At 55.3% G+C, this 22528-nt stretch overlaps 1 protein-coding gene across 2 annotated transcripts; it reads right to left on the bottom strand.

Annotated features, from left to right (window-relative positions):
• Positions 1-70: 70 nt before the first annotated feature.
• Positions 71-9610, bottom strand: CRYGN (crystallin, gamma N). 2 transcript variants are annotated; one of them, XM_012662097.1, is made up of 5 exons: positions 9496-9610; positions 7426-7674; positions 5635-5780; positions 2109-2134; positions 71-168 (listed from the first exon to the last, which is right to left on the bottom strand). In XM_012662097.1, the coding sequence occupies exons 1-5, from the start codon at positions 9514-9516 to the stop codon at positions 71-73; spliced, it is 540 nt and encodes a 179-aa protein (XP_012517551.1). In that variant the 5' UTR covers positions 9517-9610. The 2 variants fall into 2 exon arrangements, with proteins under 2 accessions (XP_012517551.1, XP_012517549.1); XM_012662095.1 differs by lacking the exons at positions 71-168; positions 2109-2134 and adding an exon at positions 1870-2005.
• Positions 9611-22528: the final 12918 nt, after the last annotated feature.

Genomic DNA, 22528 nt, shown 5'->3' with positions numbered 1-22528 from the left:
ACTCTTCTTGAGTCAGAAACAGGGATGGTACATTTAAATGTCGGCTGGTTCCAGGCTCAGAGGTTTGAACTCAGGAAAGGTGGCTGGTTTGTTGCAGTTTGGTTGTAGAGTCCCCCAGCCCTTGGTCTGAGCCGTCAGAGGAGGGTCCGGCTGGGGAGAGCCACCCACCTGGCAGTCCTCAGCTTAGCGGCAGCGGCTCGGAGGGCTCCGTCCCCTGTGGTTCACAGGAGAGAGGAGGCAGGGAAGGGGGCATTCGGGGAACAGGGCGTGCCTTTTGTGGACCCCTCTACCCAATGGCAGAACGGGAGTCCCTTCCCCTTTCCTGGGTGGGGGTTGGTCGCCTAGGGGCATCATGTCTTGACTCCACTTTTGCTGATCCTGGGGCAGCCAGGGTGGGGTCCCACAGCATGCACGGGGCTCCTACATCTTTGTTGCCCAGCTCTGGGTGGGGACAATCTCCTGGGTGAATGGGATGACCCTTAATGAACCTCCTTTTTCCGTTTCTGTCTCAGTGGAGGATGGGGCTTGGGTTGGGGGGTACCCCAGGAACTGGCACATGGGTAACCCCACTGGCCCTCACAGCCGTCCCCTCCCCTGCACACTCGGGCCCCGCAGCGGGACCCAGTCCTTCCCCTGTGCCTGTCTTCCAGCAGGCCGTTCTCCCTGGCTCAGCTCTGGCGCCCTTGCCCGCCCCTAAGCCGGCCAGCAAGTCTCAGTCCGGCTCCAGTGTCGGTCCGGGGTTCAGGCACTTTCCTGTGGGGGCCTGAGGAGAGTGGCCAGCCTGGAGGGGTGCTTCCCAGTCAGGACCCCCTTCAACAAACTGGAGCAAGACGTGTGGTGAGGAGGGGAGGGGACTGCCAGTGGGGGGGAGCCAGCTGGTGGGAGACCCCCCGGGAATCATCGTGGGGGCTAAGAGGCTGGACCGGAGCCTGACCCTGGACGGAGCTGTGGGTGATCTGACCCCTCCCCCAGCTGGCCGTGGCCCGGCCAGGCGGGAGCAGAGATCCTTCCTCCCTGTGCCCCGCTCCTCCAAAGACGCCCAAAGGACTCCAGTGTTACCGTCCCGGGATCGCTGGGGCGTCCTCGTGGGGACAGCCGCCTACATCTGCAGTCTCCATCAGGACTCTGTTGGGGGACACCTGAGGGGAGTTCCCTGGGCCGCCCCCAGTGACCAGCAAGCTCCCCCGCCAGGTACCTTTCCTCTCCCTGGGGAGCGAGGGCGGGCGAGGCGTGGGCGGGGGTGGTGTTGGGGCGTGGACCCGCTTATTCCCAGCCGGGTGTCTCCTCCCAGGATGGGCTCCTCCCTCCCTCCTGCCCCCCCAGATCCAAGCCCACGCCCTACAGGCGGACCCAGTAGCCTGGAGTCTGGCACCCGGTGCGGCGCGGGGCGAAGGTGCGAGCCCCCTGCGCGTGCAGCCCCACCCGCCACCCAAATGCTGTCTCCTACAGGACGCCCTGACAGGGGCGGGGGCTGCCCGGGCTCCATCCCATCCTTGCAGAGGGGCCTCCTTTAGAAACTCCGAGGCTAAGGAGGGCCGAGAGGATAAATATCCCGAGATGCCGACACGCGACCCCTAGGGCAGGTCTCTGGCGGCCGCGCAGCCACGTGACCCCGCGGCCCCGCGCATCCCGGAAGGGGACAGCCCCGCCCCGCCCCCGTCGCGTCTCCCGCCCTTCCCCCATCACCCCTCCTCCGCCCGTCCCCCAGCCCAGGCCTGGGCCACCCCCTGTCCCCGGGGCGAGGGGCCGAGGAAGCACTCCGAGGCGCTCAGCGCTCCGCTGTCAGGACTTTTATTGTCCGGAGTCCCGAGGTCCCCGTCCCCAGGGCCCCTCCCGTCCCCAGGGCTGCGCCCGGCCGGGCGGGCCTGGCTAGAAGAAGTTGACCACCCTGCGGAGCGACTGCACGCGGGCGCTGTGGGCCTCCCAGTCGGAGAAGCTGCGGAAGTCGCCCCTCTCCACCACGTACATGCGGCCGCGGTAGTTGGGCTCCTCGTACAGGACCCACCTGGAGGCGGGGAGGGGCGGGTCAGGTGGCCGCTGGCATGCCACCTGCGCAGGACAGAAGAGCCAGCCCGCACCCCCGCCCGCCCGGGGTGGCTCTCCTTCACTCCGGGCACCACGGGGTGCCCAGGCCCTGCCCTTGGCTTTCGTGCTTCCCGGCCCCATGCTGGGTCAGCGCTGGGGCGTGATGTGTTGGGGGGAGATGCCCAGTATCTGCCCACTTTCTTAGTCGCCCCATGGCAAGGAGTGATTCCAGGATGCATTTCTGCTGCCATTGCCCGTCCCCCCTTCCCTGAAAGGACCATCTTGCACAGAGGGTGCCCCCAGCACCTGGCAGGGGGCCTGGCACAGACTGGGGACCAATTGCTACTGTTCACTCATTCAACAAATGCTATCGCATTCCCAGGTGTGTGCCCAGCACTGTGTCAGGTATGGGAGGTGCCAAAGTCAGTCAGAGGGACATGGTTCCTGCCCTCTCCTGCCTTGTGGGGGCTGCACAGCAGTGGGACATGGGCTGTGGGCAGGACACGGGTGATCCGGTGGGGCCCTTCCACAGCTCTGAGCGCCTGGACGGCACCAGCAACCCAGAGAGCAGAAACAGGAAGGTCCTGGGAGCCCCTGGGAGGCCAGTGCTGGTGGGGGCAGCAGTGAACATGGCCCATGGCCGGCCACCTCCCAGGGGGCCCCGGGGCTGGCCCAGGTAAATAGGAAGGTCTGGGGAGCAGGGCAGGGATGAGGAGGGACCAGGAGGAAGAGTGGCTTCTGCCTGGGAAGGGGAGTGTGGTCCAGGGAAGAGACCTCAGGATAGCAGTGGAGCAGGGACTGGCCAAGCCTGTCCTTTCCTCACCATCTCAGACACATGTGTGGCTTGTCACACCTGGTGTCTGGCACAGTCTGCTGCTTCAGGGGTCAGGGGACAAGAATAAAAAGGCAGAGGTTGAGGATGGGAGTGAGCAGGGAGCACCTGCTGGGGGACTTGAGCAGGCCTGGTGCAGCTTGGGGTCCCCACATCCAGGAACTCCCACCAGGGCCTCCCTACCTCCACACCTGCGGCCACAGCTGGGGCCTCAGCAGCCCCTCAGGCTTAAACCAATCCATCTCCACCCAGTGGCAGGCAGGAAATACTCCAAGCGGTGTCCTGGACCACCCTGGAGCTGTCACAGGTGTCCCCAAAAGGTCAGGGTAGGGAACTGGTTGGGTATCCCCTGCAAACCCTGCCCTCCCCTGTCCTGGCTGTGGCTGTTGGGAGGACACAGAAAGAGGAGGGGCCTGGCGCCGTGCCTCATGCCAGCAATCCCAAGGCTTTGAGACCAGCCTGGGCAACATAGCGAGACACCATCTCCAGAAAAAATAAAAATAAAAAAATTAGTCCAGTGTGGTGGCAAGCACCTGTAGTCCCAGCTGCTCAGGAGGCTGAGGCAGGTCACTTGAGCTCAGGAGTTCAGGGCTGTAATGAGCTATGATTGTGCCACTGCACTCCAGCCTGGGCAACAGAGTGAGACACAGTCAAACAAAAAAAAAAAAAAGAGGAAGGGAGGAGGGGCATGGCCTATCCGCATTAGCACCGTGCCCTCTCAGGGGGTAGGTAATGGAGGTGGTGGAAATGCCAGGGCATTTCCCTCCCAGTACCCTCCAGGACATGGGTCAGAGGCGACAGGTCATTCCTAAGCTGATGTGGGACACACAGGGAAATGACTCTTGGCATCTGGGAGGTGGTGGAGGGGCCCTGCCTTGTGGCACCCTCACCAGACCCCAGGAAAGGCCTCCTGGATATGCCACTATCCAGATCCAGGGCATCCAGAGGTTTCCAGGCAGCTTCTCCTTGGCAAGAGCTTAAATTGTTTTGAAGAGTTAAAGTTACAAGAGGCACAGGCTGAGCACCCCGGGGGCTCTCGCATGGAGTCAGTCACCACCTGCAGCCCCTGGCGAGGTCCTGCCCAGCGTCTCTGCGCAGGGAAGGTGGAGATTCACGGAGATCACGTGCCCCCACAGCTGAAAATGTGAGCTCCTATCTTCCCCACCTTCTTCCTAACAAGCCCCCGAGTCTCCAGGTGGGGGACAGCGGAGTGTGTGTCTCGGGTCTCAGGCATCTTCCATACAGAGGTATGGCTTTGGCGTTCCGAGACACGATTTAGCTAGCAAATGTTCCAGGCAAGTTGTTGTTTTGGAAATCTACCCCTGGACTCCCACGTGCCATTTAGGGCACACGTGGGATTTCGAAAAGGCAGAGAAACAGGCGGAAGGAAGGCAGAGGTGAAAGCCAGGATCCTGGAGCGAGCCAGAGTGACGGAGGAACAGCAGGATGGGAGCTGACGTCAGGCCACCCAGGAGAAGGTGGCCTGGACACAGGCCTCCCCATCCACACATCCACGGGGGACTGATTCTAGGACCGCCCACGGACACCCAAGTCCTTGGATGCTCAGGTCCCCGACATAAAATGGCACAGTATTTGCATATAACCTATGCACATCCCTGTATGTAATAAGTCCTCACTTAACGTTGTCGATAGGTTCTTGGAAACTTTGACTTTAAGTGAAATGACATATAACAAAACCATTTTTTTCTCATTAACCTTATAACGAAATGATGTTGAACCGAAGGATAGTATTCGAGGAGCTGCCATACATTGTTTCACTTAAAGTTACAGCCTCTAAGAACCTGTGGACCAGGCTAAGTGAGAACTTGCTGTACTGTAAATTGTCTCTAGATTACTTACGGTAACTAATGCAATGTAAATGCTGTATACATAGTTGTTTTACTGTATTGTTTAGGGAATGATGACAAGAAAAAAGTCTGTACTTGTTCAGTACAGAAATTAAAAAATATATATTTTCAATCCACGGTTGGTTGAATCCACAGACGTGGAACCCACAGATAGGGAGGGACAACTGTACATAGCTCTGCCTTGGTCCGGCCTCTGTCTGCCTTCAGTCCCCCAGCTGACCTGAACTTCCGGAGCATAGAAGGCAAATGGCTCCTGAGCTGCTTAGACAGGAGCCAGGCTCCCGGACCAACCATGCAGGGGAGGCGCCCTTCTCTCGAGGGGAGGAGGCTGAGGCCTGGGAAGGCACCAGCTCTAGAACAGGGACAGACTTGGCTGCGGTCCCAGCTGTGCCGCTCACACACTGGGGCCAGCTGACCTGAGTCTCAGCTTGCTCCTCTGTAAAATGGGCACAATGGTATCTATCCTATGGAGTGGCCCAGGGGATAAAAAGAGGTGGCCAACTTGAAAGTGCTTGGGGTACAGCTTTGCGCAGGGGAGCGCACGGGGCAGTGTGGGCTGCCCCTGGGCTGACCAGAAGGAAACCCGAGTGTGCGGGGGCAGCAGCACAGGGTTCTGACGGCTGCTCTGGAGCAGGGCAGACAAGCCCTTCTAGGCCTGGACAACCACCCCCCCCCAGCTATTCTCTGTCTCTGTCTGCCAGAGTGAGCCACCCAAAGTCTGTCTCCTCGGGGAGGTCAGCACAGTGGGGTGTGCAGACAGGTCCAGTTCGGGGGCGAGCTCTGCAGTCTATACTGGGCATGCTGCCCACCCCACCTGCCAGCCCTGCACTCGGCAGGCAGCCTTCCCCACACCTGGCTGTGAAGGGCCCTGCTGGGCCTGGGGTCGGCAGCCACGCGGCCATTACTCACGCTCCATCCCCGTACACCTTGATGGCATTGATGCAGTTCTTGGCCCAGCCCCTGCTCTGGAGGAAGGGGCAGTCCTCCACGAACTCCAGGCACTGGCCCGTGAAGTTGCAGCCCTCGAAGATTTCTAGGCGGAAATGTTCCCCGTGCTCCGAGACCCAAGCAAAGGGAGGAAGGAAAGAAGGAAAATGCTCTGAGTTCTCCTCCCCATGAACAGAAGCCCCGTGTAGGAAGGAGCTTTGATCACCCAGGGCTCTGGGCACCCAGCAGTTCCTGGGCTGGGCCGGGGGACCAGTGAGTGCCCTCACCCCAACACACACACTTCCACCCAGCACTTGTGTTTGTTCTTCCACGTAAGATGTGGTTGGATGAAAAGGCTCTATTACTTTAAAAAGTTTCAAAGCCACCGAACTAGTCCAATCTCCTCTTTTTACAACTAAAGAATCCAAGGTCCAGAGAGGGCAAGACTGACCAGGGGCCAGCATCCCCTCTCGGACCAGGGCCTGGGTCCCTGGGCTCCCTCCTGCTGTTCAGCCTGGGGGACTCCTGCCCCGGCTACACCAACACCAGGCTTCGAGCTCTCTGCCCTGGGCTGCAGGCCACAGGCAAGCCTTCAAATGATAATATTTTAAAACTGTAATAGAACCTTTTATTAAAACATGAAGCTGAAAATCTAAAACAAATAACAGATCTCACTTGCTGAAATCCCCGCTGGCCCTGACATCATCGTTCACTAGGGTCAGCGCACACATCTCCCCATACGATTCCCATGTTTCCCAGAGACAGAGGGGGACCAGCTCCTCCCGGGGGCAGAAGTCCACGGGGCCCTGGTCTGCGTCACAGCTGGCCTCAAGGACAGCTCTTAGGGAGTGGCATTCAGAAGATACCTAGCGTATGTTCCATATAAACAGCATTATGCGGGATCCACCTCAACCATTTTAATTCCTCTTTTCCAAATGTCCCCGGCCTGGAGAAACACTGAGAAAGCATTCTTACGACTCGAGATGTCAAAGCCCGGCTGGTTTTGCAACGGATGTAGAAAAGAGAGGGGGCCCCACATAGGAGCCCCTTCGCCGGATTCCTCAGATGCTCCCCAGCACCGCCTGGCCCAGCCTCAGCCATCAGCCATTTCCCACCCAGACCTCCAGAAGTCACGGCAGGTCAGTTAGTACTTGTGACCTGGGGGAGGACCCCATTCCTCAAATCCCACCCTACGGGCAACTAGACGTGAACAATCTTTCGCCATGGAGAGTAACACCTCTCAGCCGCTCCCCTACACACCTGGGCCGCACCTGTGTAACTCCACATCTCCGCCTCCCGATTCCCCACTCACTGGCCAGTGATACTTCAGCTTCTTCCATGAGCCATTCTGACACCAGAGCACAGAAGGCTCTGGAAGGTGCCACAAGACCTTCTGCACCAGTGGACGCACCAGGCTCAAATCAACCGCACCCTAGCTGAGTGCCTCCCATCCAGTCGCAAATCCAAACCTGTGCTATTTCGGCAGCATTTTAAATGGAACGTTTAGCTAGATTTTGGGATCGGGAATTCGAAGTGGTCTCCTGACACATACGTGAAGACTCCCCAGGGCACTCCCCTCGGTCCCCGGCAACTTGGCCCACACGCCTTCTCACGCTCGTGCCGGGGAGTGGCTCCGGGCAGGGCTCTCCCATCTCAGAGAGCTTCAAGCTGGGGGCCCCACACTCTGTGACTCCTTGTCCCACGTCTGCCAGGCCTGACCCTCGGCCACTGCAGCAGGAAGCCCCGCAGCCCCCAGCAGAGTGGCCCACTCACCATTCCTACAGGCCGACAGGAGCCCATGTGGTCGTTGTGGCCGTTCCAGCGGAAAAAGTCGGGGTAGTCACCATGCTCCAAGATGAACTGCTGGCCCCGGAAGTCGGGGTGGTCGAAGCAGACCCAGGCTCCACTCTCGACGCGGATGGAGTTCACTCGGTTCATAAAGCCTCGGTCCTGGAAGTTGTCACAGTCCCCGAAGACCTCCAGCTTCCGCCCCGTGAAGTGCTTGCCCTCGTAGAGAGTGATCTAGAAAGGCAGGGTGGGAGACCTCAGGGCCAGGGCTTCCCGCCTTTATTGTTGGAGGCTGGCGTCTGGGCCCCAGCCCAGCACTTCCCCCGAACCCCAACTCTCAGGCCCCTAAGGCCCAGCCCTGCTGTGCAGGGTAGGTGCCCAGCGCTATCTGCTGATTGGGTGCAAGAACGAATGGCTGGCGCCATCCAGACCCAGCTCCTGGCCCTCCCCTCCCGCAGGAGCTCAAACTGAGCAGACGCATTTCAGCAGCCATCTGGGGACAGAGTTTCCCCTTTGTCTACATGCCCATTTGCAAATGGGCTCTTTTCAAACTTCCATTGCATTTTTAAAACTCATTTTCGTTTACTGTTAAAACATAACACCCATAGTAACATTAAAGGAAATGTTTTCAAAAGAATAAACACCCACAGCCCCATCATCATAGCCCAACATTCACTTTGCAGAAAGTCAGGTTCCTGGGGTTGGGCCTCCTTAACCAGAGAGGCTGAATCTGCCCAAGCCGTGTCATGGCTGGGCACGGGATTAGTGTTCTCAAAAGCGGGCTTTGTAAGTGTCACCCGTCCCTCTTTGTTTTGTAGGCCACTCCTTTGGGTAACAGATGTGTCAGATCGGGACCTTTATCAACCCATCAATAGTTCAGACAGAGCATCCTATAGCTACGTATCACGGACAGGTTGTCCTTGTCCCCAAAGTAAACAACGTGAAGCAGCAACAATCCCCAAAACTCACTTCCTGAGGTGGACCCTAACATTCCAACCATTCGATAACTCTTTGGGTTTCGAGAATTGTGGCCCTAGAAGGACCCTGTCAAAGGATAGTCCTGTTACCCAGTAACTGTTGTCATTTGTGCTCTGCCAGTGTTTCCAGTCCTCCCAGGAGAACGTGGTGGAACTGCTCTTGCAGGCCCTGTGGACTGAGGTGTGGCCACAGGTCTGGCCAGGGGATGTGCATAGATAGGATGGATGCTTTGTCGGCTGGGGCACCATGGATTTTCCGGACTCTTCCTTTCCCTCCCCAGGGCTGCTCCGTCGGCCTGGGTGCGGGGGTAGGACTGGGAAGCGAGGCACCGTGGACCCACGGGGGAGGTGGGGCTCGAGGCACGCCGTGGGGGGAGGCAGACACCCTGGTCGCTTTACAGTTGCGCTATGGGGGCATGACCGGGTCACGCAGACTGCCACAGCCGTGCTCTCAGCACGCGCTCAGATGTGGCATCTGGAGATCACGGGCTTTGCAGATTAGCGAGGACGGGGTGCTAGAGAAAGGGAGAGATAGCAAATGTGCCACCCTTCCTGCATGAGACAGGTCTGACAAGGGCCTCTGAGACATTTGGGGACACCTGGGCACCCAGAGTATTGGAAGGTCCCTCGGATCTCAATGTTTTGCAGAGAACCAGCCCCAACTGCCCCCGAAGAGATCTGGAAGCAGGAGAATCCATGTTTAGACCAGCCTCAGGCAAAGAAGAGACAGCAGCAGGGCCAAGGCTGTGGGGACAAGCCAAGACTCCCTTACCCCAAGGGTGACAGGTCTGCCCACCCTCCCTGCTCCTGACTCAGGTAAGGCAGGCAGGGTTGGGACCCCAGAGGAGGGCATGTGGAGAGGAGACTCTCCTATCCACCCACACCAGAGAGGCCCTCCGCCAACTGCGAGGTCCCCATTTTACTAAGAAATTAAACCAAATTTGCTTGGGTTTGTCAACAGTGTGCCCCCTCCCCCATGCCCACGCACAAGGGACAATGGTGGGACCCCCGCAGCCCCCCTCCTACTCCCATCTCTGGCTGGTTTCCATTTGGGTGGCAAGGAGAGGGACCCACTCACCTTCCCCGAGCGCTGTGCCATGGTGCGACCCGCCTGTCCCCGCGGTCCCGTTTATACCGGGCGGTGCCCTGCTGGCTCAGCGCCGCCCCGGACAAAAGATTTGCTTGGCCGGCCCGGAGCACGTTAGTGCTGTCAAGCGTGCTAAGCCCACGAGGGGCCGCCCGGCTGCTGGGACCTCCTGGCGGCCACCCTGTACTACCTGCACGTGCGTCCCCACCCCTGCCCAGGTCTCCTGAGTGCTCTTGGAGGTCACTGTGCCAGCCCCAGGCAGCCTAAAGGCCTCTCTTCCTGACCCCTCCTCCCCAGCCCACCCGCTGTGCCCTGCTGTGTCAGGGCCATGGTACTGCCCCGGAGTGGGGCAGGGGTGTCTGTGCAGTCCTGCGGCCTCTCTTCCCAGCGCTGCCCTGCCCTTCAGGCCTTCTCTGACCTCCCCACCCCGACCCGCCTCCGCCACATGTAGTCTCACTTTGGCGCCAACTTGTTTCTCTCGATAGGGATGGAGCCCAGGCTTCCCGGGGGCAAAGAAGACAGCCCAGGATGGGGCTCTGCCAGCAGCTCTGGTCCTAGCTCCATGCCCCCACCCTGAACTTTCTGCTCCAACATCGCCCAACCCCTGAGCTACTCCAGGCCCAGCTACTCCAGGCCAGGTCTCCCCGACCTCCTGCTTTGCTCCTGCGGTCCTCTCTCCCTGGGATGCCATCCCTCTCTCTCTCCCCTTGAAGATCCTGCAGGTGACGCTGGCCCTGACCCTCACTGCCCCGAGCTGGGAGGCTGCAGTGCTCCGCAGCCTGCTTCTACTGCCAGACTGCCCTGGATGACAGGGATCAGTTTACAGAGTCCTGCAGCCCCGCCGCGGTGGGAGAATTTCCCAGGACACAGAAGTTCTTGGCAAAGGTGGAGGCTCAGAGATCGTGTGTGGAATGAGCAGAGTAAACATGAAGCCCACAGCGGGTGCAGCCCCGTGGCGGGGGAGCTCAGATTGAACACAGGCAGCCAGCACAGGTGGGCGCCAGGCTCTGAGATCAAAGGAGAAGCCCAGGGGTCTCCACAGGGGGTCCTCACGGAGGGGGAGGAGGAGGAGCTTTGGGGGGCAGTTTGGGCTGCTCCTCTACTCTCTGCAAAGTATATTTTTCTCACCATTTCACAGACGACACTCTGCAGGCTCAGGAAGAGGTGGTCATGTGATTCCTGGGGCGGAGAGATGAACTTGCCCCTGCTCTGGGCGGTTGTCAAAGGCAGACAGGGCATGGACTGGAACCCCATGTCACCCTTGAACCTAAGGTCAGCCTTCCCCCCACAGCCCCCAGCGCTGCCTCCACCGGCACCCACACTCGCCGAGCCACATGTTCCAACTCTGTCTCTGGACATGGGCCCTTGTGGGGACATAAAATTAAAAACAAAATCTCCTGCCAGCCCAGAAAGTCCCTCCACAAAGTAGAAGAGAAAGAAAACAGTTTATCACCGAGGAAGCGTTAAGCCAGAGTGTGGGGTGCACCACGGCGGTCCGCTCGGGGGTTTCAAAGACGGAGAGCGAGCTCGCCTTGTTACGTAGCCAGGCAGACGCAATCCATTACGTTCGTGTTTTCAGGATAAAATCTCTAATTTCCTCCTATCTTTATGACTGGAGAAGGGTTTTGCAACTCGGGGTGGGGACGGCTGCTGTCTTCCTTGGTGTCCATGTGTCAAAGAGACGGCCCCAGCTCCCGCAGGAAACATTCCTGAGCTCTTAGACTGGCAAGAGGCTTGTTTAACCGTTAAAAAGATTTAGACACATTTGGAAAGGACAGAGAAAGAAATCTGCAAGAAAAGGGAGGAAAAGAAAGCCTCTTCCCTTATTTTCAACAGGGAAAATTAATCCTTTTAAAAATACATTGACTTTTTTTAGAGCAGTTTTAGGTTCACAGCAAAATTGAGCAGAAAGCAGAGATTTCCCATACACTGCCAGCCCCGACACACGCCTGCCCCGCTGTCAACATCCCGCACAACAGTGGAACCTCGGTTACGACTGAGGACCTACATCACACAGCGGGACGGGCAGAAGTGGAGACAGAGAATTCTGCACAGACCTTGTTAAAATAACTCTAATCTTTTAAGCCTTCTTGCATAATTAAGCTGCTTTTTCCACTATTCTTTGTCCAATTCGGCATGTAAGGTTTGACCCTAACTTCTCTTTGGGTCTTCCTTTCCCTGTAGGGGGTTCCTGTGCCACATCAAACTTGCATTAAATAAATCTATGTGCTTTTCTCTTGTTAATCCGTCTTATGCCAATTTACTGACATGAGGAGCTGGAGTTCCTCCACCCCTTCGGTATATTGTCACGAATCCATCGTTATAGTGCCAAGCGGGGTATCTGCACGGCCCTAAAAGTCCCTTGTGCTCCTCTATTCATCCCTCCGTCCCCGCCCCGGCAACCACTGATCTTTGTCCTGCTCATAGTTTTGCCTTTTACAGGATGTCACATGGTTGGAATCTTATGGAATGTATCCTCCAAAAAGCGAGTGTTGGAAAGTTAATCCCCAGTGCAACAGCGTTGGAGGGGGCGTAGCGGGAGGCGTGTACATCATGACGGCTCCACCTTCATGACCGAATCAATGCCCATCGTAAAGGGCTTGAGGCTGTGAGTCGGATGGATCCTTGCTCTCTCTCACTCCCACCCTCTCTTTGCCCTCCCACGTGGGATGAGGAAGCGAGGAGGCCCTTGCCAGGATGCCAGCGCACGGTATTGGACTTCCCAGACTCCAGAGCCGTAAGCCAGTAAGTTTCTGTTCATTGCAAATTACCGAGTCTGTGGTATTCTGTGACAGCAGCACCGAATGAACTAAGTAAGGAACATTTTCAGATTGGCTACTTTCACTTCGTAATATTGCATTTCAGATGCACATGTCTTTTTGTGGCCTGGGAGCTCATTTCTTCTTAGTGCTGAATATTTTCCACCATGTGGATGCACCACAGTTCAGTCATCCATTCACCTACTGAAGGGCATCTTGGTTGCTTTCGAGTTTTGGCAATTATGAAGAAAGCTGCTATAAACATAAGTTTTTGTGTGGACATAAGTTTTCAACTCCTTTGAGTATACACTAAGGTGTGCAATTGTGGGATCATATGTTACGGGTATGTTAGTTTTGTAAGATACTGTCAAATTGTCTTCCAACATGGCTGGACCATTTTGCATTCCCACCAGAAATGCGTGAGTTCCTGTTGCTCCACACTCTCCCAGCTTTTGGCGCTGTCAGTGTTCTGGATTTCAGCCATTCTAATGGGAGGGTGGTGATACCTCGTTGTTGTTTTAAGAGCTTCTTATTTTTTTATTTGTATTTGCCTTATTGCACCAGGGCCAGAGCCCACAATCCACAAAGGTGATGTGAGCAGAATTCAAAACATGAGCAGTGATTTGGCACGTTTTCCCTAAAGCATACATGAAAAAACTGCCCAGCCACAAGCCTCACTGGAAGAACTGGTAAAAATGAACAGGTGGATAGGATTTCTGCCACGTTCACCTGCATTCCCCATTCCCAATGCAGTGTCTCAATTCTCACCTGGGATTTTCATTACAATTCAGTCACCAGAGGAGGGATCTGCTAAGATTCACATTAGCTATTTGTGCCCAAGTAAAACCCCTGCCCAAAACAGCTACATAATAAGCAAATGCCAGGGGCACCAAACCTCACCATTCGGGTCATTTCTTAGAATCATTTTTTTGAGTCATCTTCAGTAGAGCACTGTTAAAATGTACCTTGAAATAGGTGAGTCACATATGACTACTAGGTTTTAATCTAGTACATATTTTTTGTCACGTGTGTTAATCTGTTGTCGATTCCTCTGTTGAGTGTCTGTTAATCTATTGCCTGTTCCTTTGTTGTGTGTGAGTTAACCTCTTCTCTATTCTTTGTTGTGTGTTAACGGTCATCTATTCCTTTGTTGTGTGTGTTAACCTGCTATCTGTTCCTTTGTTGTGTGTGTGTTAACCTATTGTCTATTCCTTGTCGTGTGTGTTCAGCGTAAAGACCTTTTCCTAGTCTGTGTCTTGCCCCACTGGCTGGGACCCATTTTTGTTAGTTTCTCTGATGGGGAGTTTGCAGAGTACATGAACAGTGCAAATTCAAACTCCCAAACCTGCACTAGTTCAATAAAAAGTCAAGTGAGCGGGTGGTGAAGCCCTTCCAGCCCTTTACCTGGAACTCCAGGTGTGTTGACAGGTTGGGGGTTGCGGGGCAGGGCAGAGGGGAGCCTTTCCTGTGGGCCCACATCTGGAGCGGCGTGCCCGGCTCTCAAGGGAGCAGAGCAGTCCAGGGCTGGGCTGAAGCCATCCTGGGGGTGTCGGGGAGGCAGGGCTCAGTGCGTTCCCGAAACCATGGTGGCCTCCGGCTCCAGCGTCCAACCCTGAGGTCCTGCCCCTTTCCCCAGCTCCGGTGCCATCAGCCTCCCCAGAACTGCTGCAGGGGCCACTCACTGCCAGAGTGGCCTGTCCCTGTCCCTGTCTCTCTCTCTCAATTATGAACTATCCAGGCAGGCAAAAAGGTCAACATCAGTGAAATTACCTTCCAGCTTAAGAAAGAAAACATTACAAACAGTTGGGGTTCCTGGGTGCCCCTCCCTAATCTGAATAATCTTTTAAAATCTAAAATCTGATCTCGCCCCTTTCCTGCCTACAACCTCTCAATAGCTTCGGTCGCCCTTGGGATAAAGCAGAGCTCGGACGCGCAGGACCCTGAGAGGAAGCGCCCATGAAAGGCGGCACCCCGGCACCTCGCTCGCGCCAACTGGGGTGAAGCCCAAACGCCCGAACTGGGCTCCCCAGAGCTTGGGGACCCGGTTCCCACTTACCTCTCTTACCAGTGCTGCGCTCGCCCCGCAGGCCTGGGGCGGGGAGGCATCCCTCCCCACGCCTGTCCTCTCAGCTCCAGCTTGCAGGTGCGCTGCAGATATTTCCAGATGAACAGAGTTGGAAATACTTTCCCTACAAGAGCTCGGGGATGGGAGGGCGCTGGCTGGACGCACGTGCAACTTAGGCTCGCTTGATCCTGGAGTTAGCTAAGGCCACGAAGAAACAGGACACGAGGAGGGAGGCACCCTCTGCTGGGTGCTCCGCAAGTTCACGGTCGCTGGGGAGCCCCGGGGAGCCCCTCACGCAGCGCTCTTGAGTTTTGCGCGGACACCCGGCTGCGGGCTCTCCCCGGCAGGACCGCACCTTCCTGGTCTCTGCCTCCGGCCGCCTCGCGGGGGATCCGGGGATGCCGGTGAGCGCATGCATGAGCGGACGAGTGAACGCAGGAACCAGGCAAGCACACCCAGGCGGCAGAGCCGGCCCTGCGCCCTGCGGGCGTTTGCAAGCGCGCGCGATGCTGTTCCCGGGAAGCTCACCAGCTGCTTGGGGACTGAGCCCGGGCCGCTGGTGGGCTGCCAGGAAGGGAGTAGAAAAGAGCCCCTTTAGGCCGAATCTATGCTCTTCCGACGGACCCTGTCTGTGGACCAGCCCAGACCTGGACTTTGCTCCAAGTCAGCCCCGCCCACCCGGGCTCCCTGGCTCCGCCCCGTTTCGAGCCTAGCTGTGGGAGAGGAGAAACTGTCTTCCTCCCAGAAGAGAGGCTAGAAGTCGCCAGGGGTTATCGGATCAGGTCTGGGAAGGAAAGGCTGGACGTCTGGGTCCTAGAAGGTATTCTTTCGGTCGGCGTCTCGCGCCCTCAAACACAGCGCGCTTTGGGTGATGAAAGGTGCTGAAGCCTGACCCCTAGTGGTAGTCACAATAAACACCCCCTCCAAAGTGCTGGGGGCGGGAGGCAGGAGGATTTAGAATTATAATAAATTCAATAATAGGGACAGTAATAATAATGACTCTCATAGCGCTTACTATAGGCTGGCACCAATTAAGGCTTAACATACATTAAGTCATTTAATTCTCTCAAGGATCGTATGAGAGCGTTGAGGGGGTATCCCCATTTTACAGATGTGGAAAGTGAGGCATAGAGCGAATGATTAACTTGCCAAAGGTCAGGCAGCAAGTAAGCAGTGGAGCTGGGACTTGAATCCAGAATTCGCGTCCTTAGCCTCTACAGATAATTATAGCTCTTAACATTTCTTCAGCTTTTTGCAGTTTTAAGAGTTTATCTATTCACGTTCTTGTTTTAGGTCCTGCTTCACTTCCCTCTCCTTCACATAAGTCTTCAATACTTCCTGATCTAATGACTCAAAGGCTTAAAACGTGCTCATCCTTTAAAAACTGCCCCTTAAACACATATTGAAAGCACAGTGGGACATCTGCATGCATCTGTTAGAATGGCAGAGATGAGAAAAGCAGACCGTCCCAAATGTTGGGGATGGAGTAGAGGAAATGGAACACGCACACACTGCTGGTGGAAATGGGGAATGCCGAGTTACTTTAGTTTTTTATAGAGTTGAGATACACTTACCGTACGACCTGGCAATTCTACTCCCAGGTGTTTACCCAAGAGAAATAAGAACATATACCGGAAGACTTGCACACGTTAGGATAGCAGCTTTATTCAGAGTAACCCTGGGCTGAAAGCAGCCAGGTGTCCATTAACAGTCGAATGGTAACCAGATTGTAGTTCATCCGAGCAACAGGACCCGCTCAGCAGTGAGAAGGGGCAAACTACTGAGACACACAGTCGCACAGATAAATCTCAGCCAAAGGAGTCGGCTGCAGAAGGCTGCACACTGGGTGGCTCCATGTGTGTGAGACTCTAGTCAGGACACAGGACTCTTTGGTGACAGAAGCAGATCAGCAGCTGCCTGATCCAAAGGTGGTGGTGGCAAAGATGGGGATTTTAAGAAAGAGCACAAGAGAACATTTTGGGGTGATAGAAATATTCTATATTTTGACTGTAGTGGCGGATACACGGGTGCATATATTCGTCAGAACTCAAGACTTCCACTTCCAAAATGGCAGCACAGAAGCAAGCTGGCTTCACTCCCCCTACCCCCAGAAAACCAAAAAGCAAACATACAGCACAGAGATCATCACCAGAAATATCCCAGAATGCAAACATGAAGATGAGACAGTGCCTGGGACCACAGAGAAGTGAAAAAACCCCGAGCAGATGGTAAGAGAATCAGATTTCCACATCTGTGATGCCTCTTCCCCCATTCTGTCCAGCATCAAGCACATGGAAAAATTTCCCCCAACTAATTTATTATTTCTATACTGACCAAAGTCAGATGGAGGTAGACAGCCAGCTTCTTGGGTTCCCTGGCAGGAGACTTGTCCCCACCTTAACCCACAGGAAGCACTGAGAGTCTGAATGGAGAAATATCCCTGAGGACAGGCAGTGGCAAAGGAGGGAGGTGGGACATCCCCAGCCCTGGAAATTCTGCTCCGTATCTCCGCCAAAGGAGACGCCAAATCAGAGTGGCTGTTCAGCTGTACCACACTGTAGGAGGTTCACTTTAAAAGATATTCCATGTAACCAGAAACCAATAAAGAGCAATAGTAGCTATACTTATATCAGATAAAATAGACTGAAAATCAAAGACTGTAAAAAGAGACAAAGAAGGTCACTAAATAATGATAAAGGAGTCAATTCAACAAGACGATAAAATAATTATAAGTATCTATGCCCCCAACACTGGAGCTTCCGAGTATATAACGCAAACGTTAACAGACCTGAGGGGAGACATAGACTGCAATACAATAATAGTAGGAGACTTCAAAACCCACGCTCAGGAACCTACAGTCCATCCAGACAGAAACTCAGCAAAGAAAACATTAATGTTAAACTACACACTAGACCTAATTGGTCTAACCGCTATTTACAGAACATTTCACCCAACTGCAGCAGAATACACATTTTTTTCATCAGCACATGGAACATTCTCCAGAGTAAACCATACCTTAGACCACAAAACAAACCCAAAGAAATTCAGAAAAACGTAGGAATCGGGCTGGGAGTGGTGGCTCACGGCTTTAATCCTAGCACTCTGGGAGGCCAAGTTGGGAGGATTGCTTGCAGCCAGGAGTTTGAGACCAGCCTGAATAAGAGTGAGACCCCATCTCTACAAAAAATAGAAAAATTAGCCAGATGTGGTGGTGCATGCCTGTAGTCCCAGCTATTTGGGAGGCTGAGGCAGGAGGATCACTTGAGCCCAGCCAGGAGTTTGAAGTTGCAGTGAACTATGACGATGCCATTGCACTCTAGCCTGGATGACAGAGCAAGACCTTGTCTCAAAAAAAAAAAAAAAAAAAAAAGTAGGAATCATATCAAATATCTTTCTTGACCAAAATGGAATAAAACTAGAATCAACAATAAGAGCAACCTCAGAAATTTCACAAACACATGGAAATTAAACAACATGCTCCTGAAAGCTTCCTATTATAATTTTTTGATATAGGCTTGTATTGATATAAACTTCTCTCTTACTACTGCTTTTGCTGTATCCCATAGATTTTGGTATGTAGTATTTCCATTTCCATTTGTTTCAAGAAATTTTTTAATTTCTTTCCTAATTTCTTCATCAATCCACTGGTCATTCAGGAGCATGTTGTTTAATTTCCATGTGGGCAATGCCCATTTGTCTCTGGAAGCGTTTGTTCCTTGAAGGTTTTGGTAAAACTGGAATTGAAAACGGCCCAGGCCTGGTGCTTTCCATGTGGTTAGATTTTTGACTTGTAGGTTCAGTTTCCGTAACGGCTACAGTTCTGTTCCGGTGTCTATCTTTCCTTGGGTCAGTATGGTCATTCATACTCTCCTATTCTACCAATCATTCCATCTAAAACGTCACATTTATTGGCATAAAGATGTCTGCAGAGTAACTTGAGATGCTTGTGTGTTTTGCCTGCAGTTACAGCCTCCCGTCATTGCCGACATTCGAATCCACCTTCATGGACTGTGTAGTGCCACCTCCGTCCCGCGGGACTTGCGGATCTGCGCTGGTCCTCGGGTGGCGCCTCTCTCAAACCTCCTTCTGTGGCTGGCTCCTGGGCCCTCCCTGAGTGGGAGACTCTGAGGAGAGGCCAGCGGTGTGGTGCGGGAGGGGTGGCCAGACAGAGCTGCCCCAAAACTGAAACACGTCCCCAAGGCTGGAGGAGTTGTTGCCATCCCCCCCTTCCCCCAGATCAGATGTGCAAATGCTCTCCTGTCTGCAGGGCCTCTCTTGCCTCTTCCCAGAAAAGAAAGCAAACCTTTCCCAAACTGCTGTCCCCTGGCTTCCCCGCTGAGAACTTTCAGCGGCCCAGGTGACTTGCCACAGTGCGCACCCGCAGACAGGTGGGACAGAAGGAATGGCACCTGGCCCTGAAGGCAGAGACAGCCCTGGACTGCCTGAGGACTGACACACCCCAAACTGCTCCAGGGGCTCCGCGTTCCAGGTCCTGGGTGGCTCCCAAGGGAGCTCTGGTGAGGGTGCCGGACTCAGCTCTGCCTCCCTGGGGAGGCCCGTGTGCGCGTGTGCACGTGCGTGTGCACGTGCCTGTGTGCGCGCCTGTGTGGGGCCCGAGGTGCAAGCCTGGGTACTTAGAAGCACGGAATGCAGACTAGGCCGCAGCAGCACGATTCCGATTCCTTGTGCCCGTCCCTCCCGTGTCCTCAGCCTGCTGCTCGCTCGCCTGGCTGGCCTCCCTCCGTCACGGCCTCCCTCCGTCACAGCCTCCCAAGCGGGGTCTCATTCCTTCCTGAGACGGGGAACCCGTTCCAGTTCTCGTGGGGCCAAGTGCGGTCCCAGTCTAGCTCACTCCTGGTCTGACAGCTTGCAGCGGGGCAGGCCCTGGTCTGACAGCTTGCAGCGGGGCAATGCCAGCCAGGGGAGGGGGACAAAGAGCCAGGGGCTGGCAAGGGCCACGGTGGGAGCCCAGCCTCCTGGCCGCGGGCAGATGCGCCTCCACCTTCAGTCCTGCCGGGGCCGAGTGATCCTCGGCAGAGCAGAGGCGGGAGGAGGAGAGAGAAGCTACTGTCCGCAGGGACCCGGCTTCCAAGGCAGCCCCAAGATAGGATGGGACGTTTGTGAAATTCACATCGGTAAAAGGGTTTTTGTTTTCGAATCAAAACCAGCCCGCAGCAGGCGCCCGGCACGCAGAATGCAGGAGACAACCGCGAGCAGGGGATCTTCCTCCTCATCTTAGTCTGTGCTGCTGTAACAAAATACCTGAGACCAGGTAATTATAAGGAAAACAAATTTATTTCCTCACAGTTCTGGAGGCTGCGAAGCCTGAGGTCGTGGTGCCGGCAGGGTCCGGGTCTGGTTCGGGTCCGTTTCCCGCAGGCAGCACGGCCTGCGTGTCCTGTGACCGAAGAGAGTGAACCGCTCCCCAGAGCCCTTTTATAAGGGCCCGAATCCCGTCCCTGAGGCTCCGCCCTCATCACCTGACCACCTCGAAAACGCCCACCTCCCTAACTGCAGCGTCCCGGTGGCGCCAAACGCGGGCGCAGGGTCGCCCTGCCGCGCTCTGACGTCCTGCGGGGCGTCGCCCTGCCCGCGCTGCCTGCTCGGCCTCGGCGTAGGCCCCCGCGCAGCTGCGCGAGTCCGCGGTCCGCAGCAAGGGCCCCGAGCAGCCGCCGCCACGGCGGGGCCTGGGAGAGAGGCGGTGTCTCGCGCCGCACCCCGGGCCCGGGGAGTCGGACGCCTTGCGGCGAGGCCCCCCCGTGTTAACGAGCCTCCGGGTGACTCCGATAGAAGCCAACGTTTGGAACCACCGAGGCAGAGGCCCGCACGGACACAGGGAAGGTCGCGCCTCAGAGCGAACAGAAATCCAAACGTCAGCGCCCAGGAATGTGACCTTTCGCGCCGCTCCAGCTGTAACCTCGCCGTCCTTCAGCGGAAGCCTTTTAGGGTAAAGTTCATTCGGGACATTAACCTCACGGCGACGCCGTGTAAAGCAGCCACGGATCGCCGTGGGGGCGCACTCGAATTCTTCGCTGATCCGACAGCGGTGGGGGCGGGAGGGAATAACGACCCGGGACAGCACCGGGAGGCGGCGCTCTCCCTGCCGCGGCGGGCCGCCGGCGGCTTTGTTCTTGTGAGGAATAGATCCGAGGCGCCGTCGCCAGGCCTTTCTTGGGCAGCAGGAAGAACTGGGTGAAAGGTCTTGATTGCTGAGGCCACAGTATTTCCAGAATCCTGTGCGATTCCTTGTGAGACTGCATACCTTAAAAAGTATATGACCTGAGGCCGTTCCCTAGGTTGCGGCCGGCGTGGGGTGAGCTCCGAGGACGCCGGCGGTGGTGCGGACCACCACCCGCAGCAGCGCGAGCGCCATGCTGCCACGACAGACCCACCCCCCAGTCCTTGTTGCCAGGGCGGTCGTTCTTGGTGATCGTGGTTCTTGGTAGCCTGACACCTTGGGCCAGACTGGAATGACACATTTCTCCTCAGATTTGGTAGACTTGCCTGTAGAGGGACTTTGTGATGTCCCACGTTGCCGTTTTGCACGTGCAGCCCAGGAGTAAGAGGGCAGCCCAGCAGGACTGCCCGAGTCGCCACAACACCGACTGCTGCTGCAGAGACACAGTTGTGGAAGCTCATGAAGCTTCAGAAATTCGTGGGGACCCTGACACCAGGTGAAAGATCTCAGGACGGTGGCCTGAGGTCAACGCAGTCACACTCAGGACTATGACTTGGTGTTTTCACAGGGTTTTGGAAACATCCCACGTTTTCTCACTTTGGGCCATTACAACACAACAATCCCTGGCAAAGGTAAATTTTATGGGTAACAGTGAATGAGACCACGAGTATAAGGGAGTTGCCCAAAGGTACCCAGAGTTGGGACCAGAACTGGAATGTCCCAAGTCTTAGTCCAATGACGTGTTTAACTGGGGTTTCTCGTGGCTATCCGGGTACCAGGTCACGGGCTGTGTTCACGTGTAGTGTAGTGTGGTAGAAACCAGGACAAAGCATGGGTCGATCTGTATACTTGGCGCCCCGTGAACTCTCTGGGCCTCAGGTCCTTCCTCTGAAAACAAGGATGTGAAATTGGGTATCAGACTCTTCCCAGGTCCAATTCCACAGCAGACTTCACCTGGCCATAAGGTTTCCCTCTAGGAAATTATTGGAGGTAGGGTACGGTACGGTAATAAGGATGGGAAACACAAAAATTTTATGTTTATTTGCTTAATGCAACTTTTTTTTTTTTTTGCTTCATGTAACACTTTCCTGCTTAGGGGAGGGGAAGGAGGCAGAATGGTCCTGGGGTCTTCTGAAGAATGCTACCAAAGGCTTCCTGGTTTCCAGGCTGGTACGGTCCACCAGGTAGCCTCACTGTGCTGCTGCACAATGGAGCTGTCAACCGGGGTAGCCACGGCGGCGGCATGCTCAGGCCTCCAGGGAGCTCATACCCCTCCCAGCTTCACCCAAGGGCGCTGCAGGGTGTGGGGTAGGGCAGCAGCAGACAACACTTCTCAGACTTGGGGCGCAGACATTTCCTTAGGAGTCCAAATTTCTACAAGGATTGGTGTTAGATAATCCTCTAAAAGGCAGCAGTTTCTTCTGGGTCATCTCTCAAAGTGCTGAGTTTACAGTTGTGAGCCACCCCGCCTGGCCAGCATGGGAGTTTTGACCTGCTGTTTCTGAGCCGGGCCAGTTCACTACTCCGTAGACAGCCTGGTGGTTTTCTGCTCCTGGAAAGTCACCATACTGATGGTGAACTTAGTGCGGCCACCCAACCTTGGCACAGCACACTACAGTCCAGAACTCCTGGGTTCCAGAGATCCTCCGGCCTCAGCCTCTCAAGTAGCTGGGACTACAGACATTTGCCACTGCACCTGGTGATACAATGTTTTATAATTGATTGTAAGACGGATTTCTATTTCAGAAATGTTAAATGTAAAAAAAAAGTCTTGGTGATGAAACTATTTAAATAAAAATAGTTTAAGTCAAATCTGGCAGTTTCAAGAATTTCTTTAGTAGCTCATATATACCACAATACCTTATAGCAGCGGCCCCAACCTTTTTGGCACCAGGGACCGATTTCATGGAAGACAATTTTTCCACGGATGGGTTGGGGTGTGGGTGGGGGTGATGGGGGTGGGAGGCGGAGCTCAGGTGATGATGTAAGCGATGGGGAGCAGCTGTAAATACAGATGAAACT

This window comes from Propithecus coquereli, unplaced genomic scaffold (assembly GCF_000956105.1).
Source record: "Propithecus coquereli isolate 6110/MARCELLA unplaced genomic scaffold, Pcoq_1.0 Scaffold75, whole genome shotgun sequence".
NCBI classification, from domain to species: Eukaryota; Metazoa; Chordata; class Mammalia; order Primates; family Indriidae; genus Propithecus; species Propithecus coquereli.
This window is presented reverse-complemented; position numbering and strand designations above follow the sequence as displayed.

Bases quoted from the DNA above. Each gene is read 5' to 3' on its own strand.
- CRYGN (XM_012662095.1), bottom strand. From the start codon at position 9,516: ATGGCACAGCGCTCGGGGAAG. The intron at 7,675-9,495 runs GTGAGTGGGTCC...CTGCCTTTCTAG, and splicing joins TGGCACAGCGCTCGGGGAAG to ATCACTCTCTACGAGGGCAA. The intron at 2,006-5,634 runs GTGAGTAATGGC...CCCCGCCTCCAG, and splicing joins AAGGTGTACGGGGATGGAGC to GTGGGTCCTGTACGAGGAGC.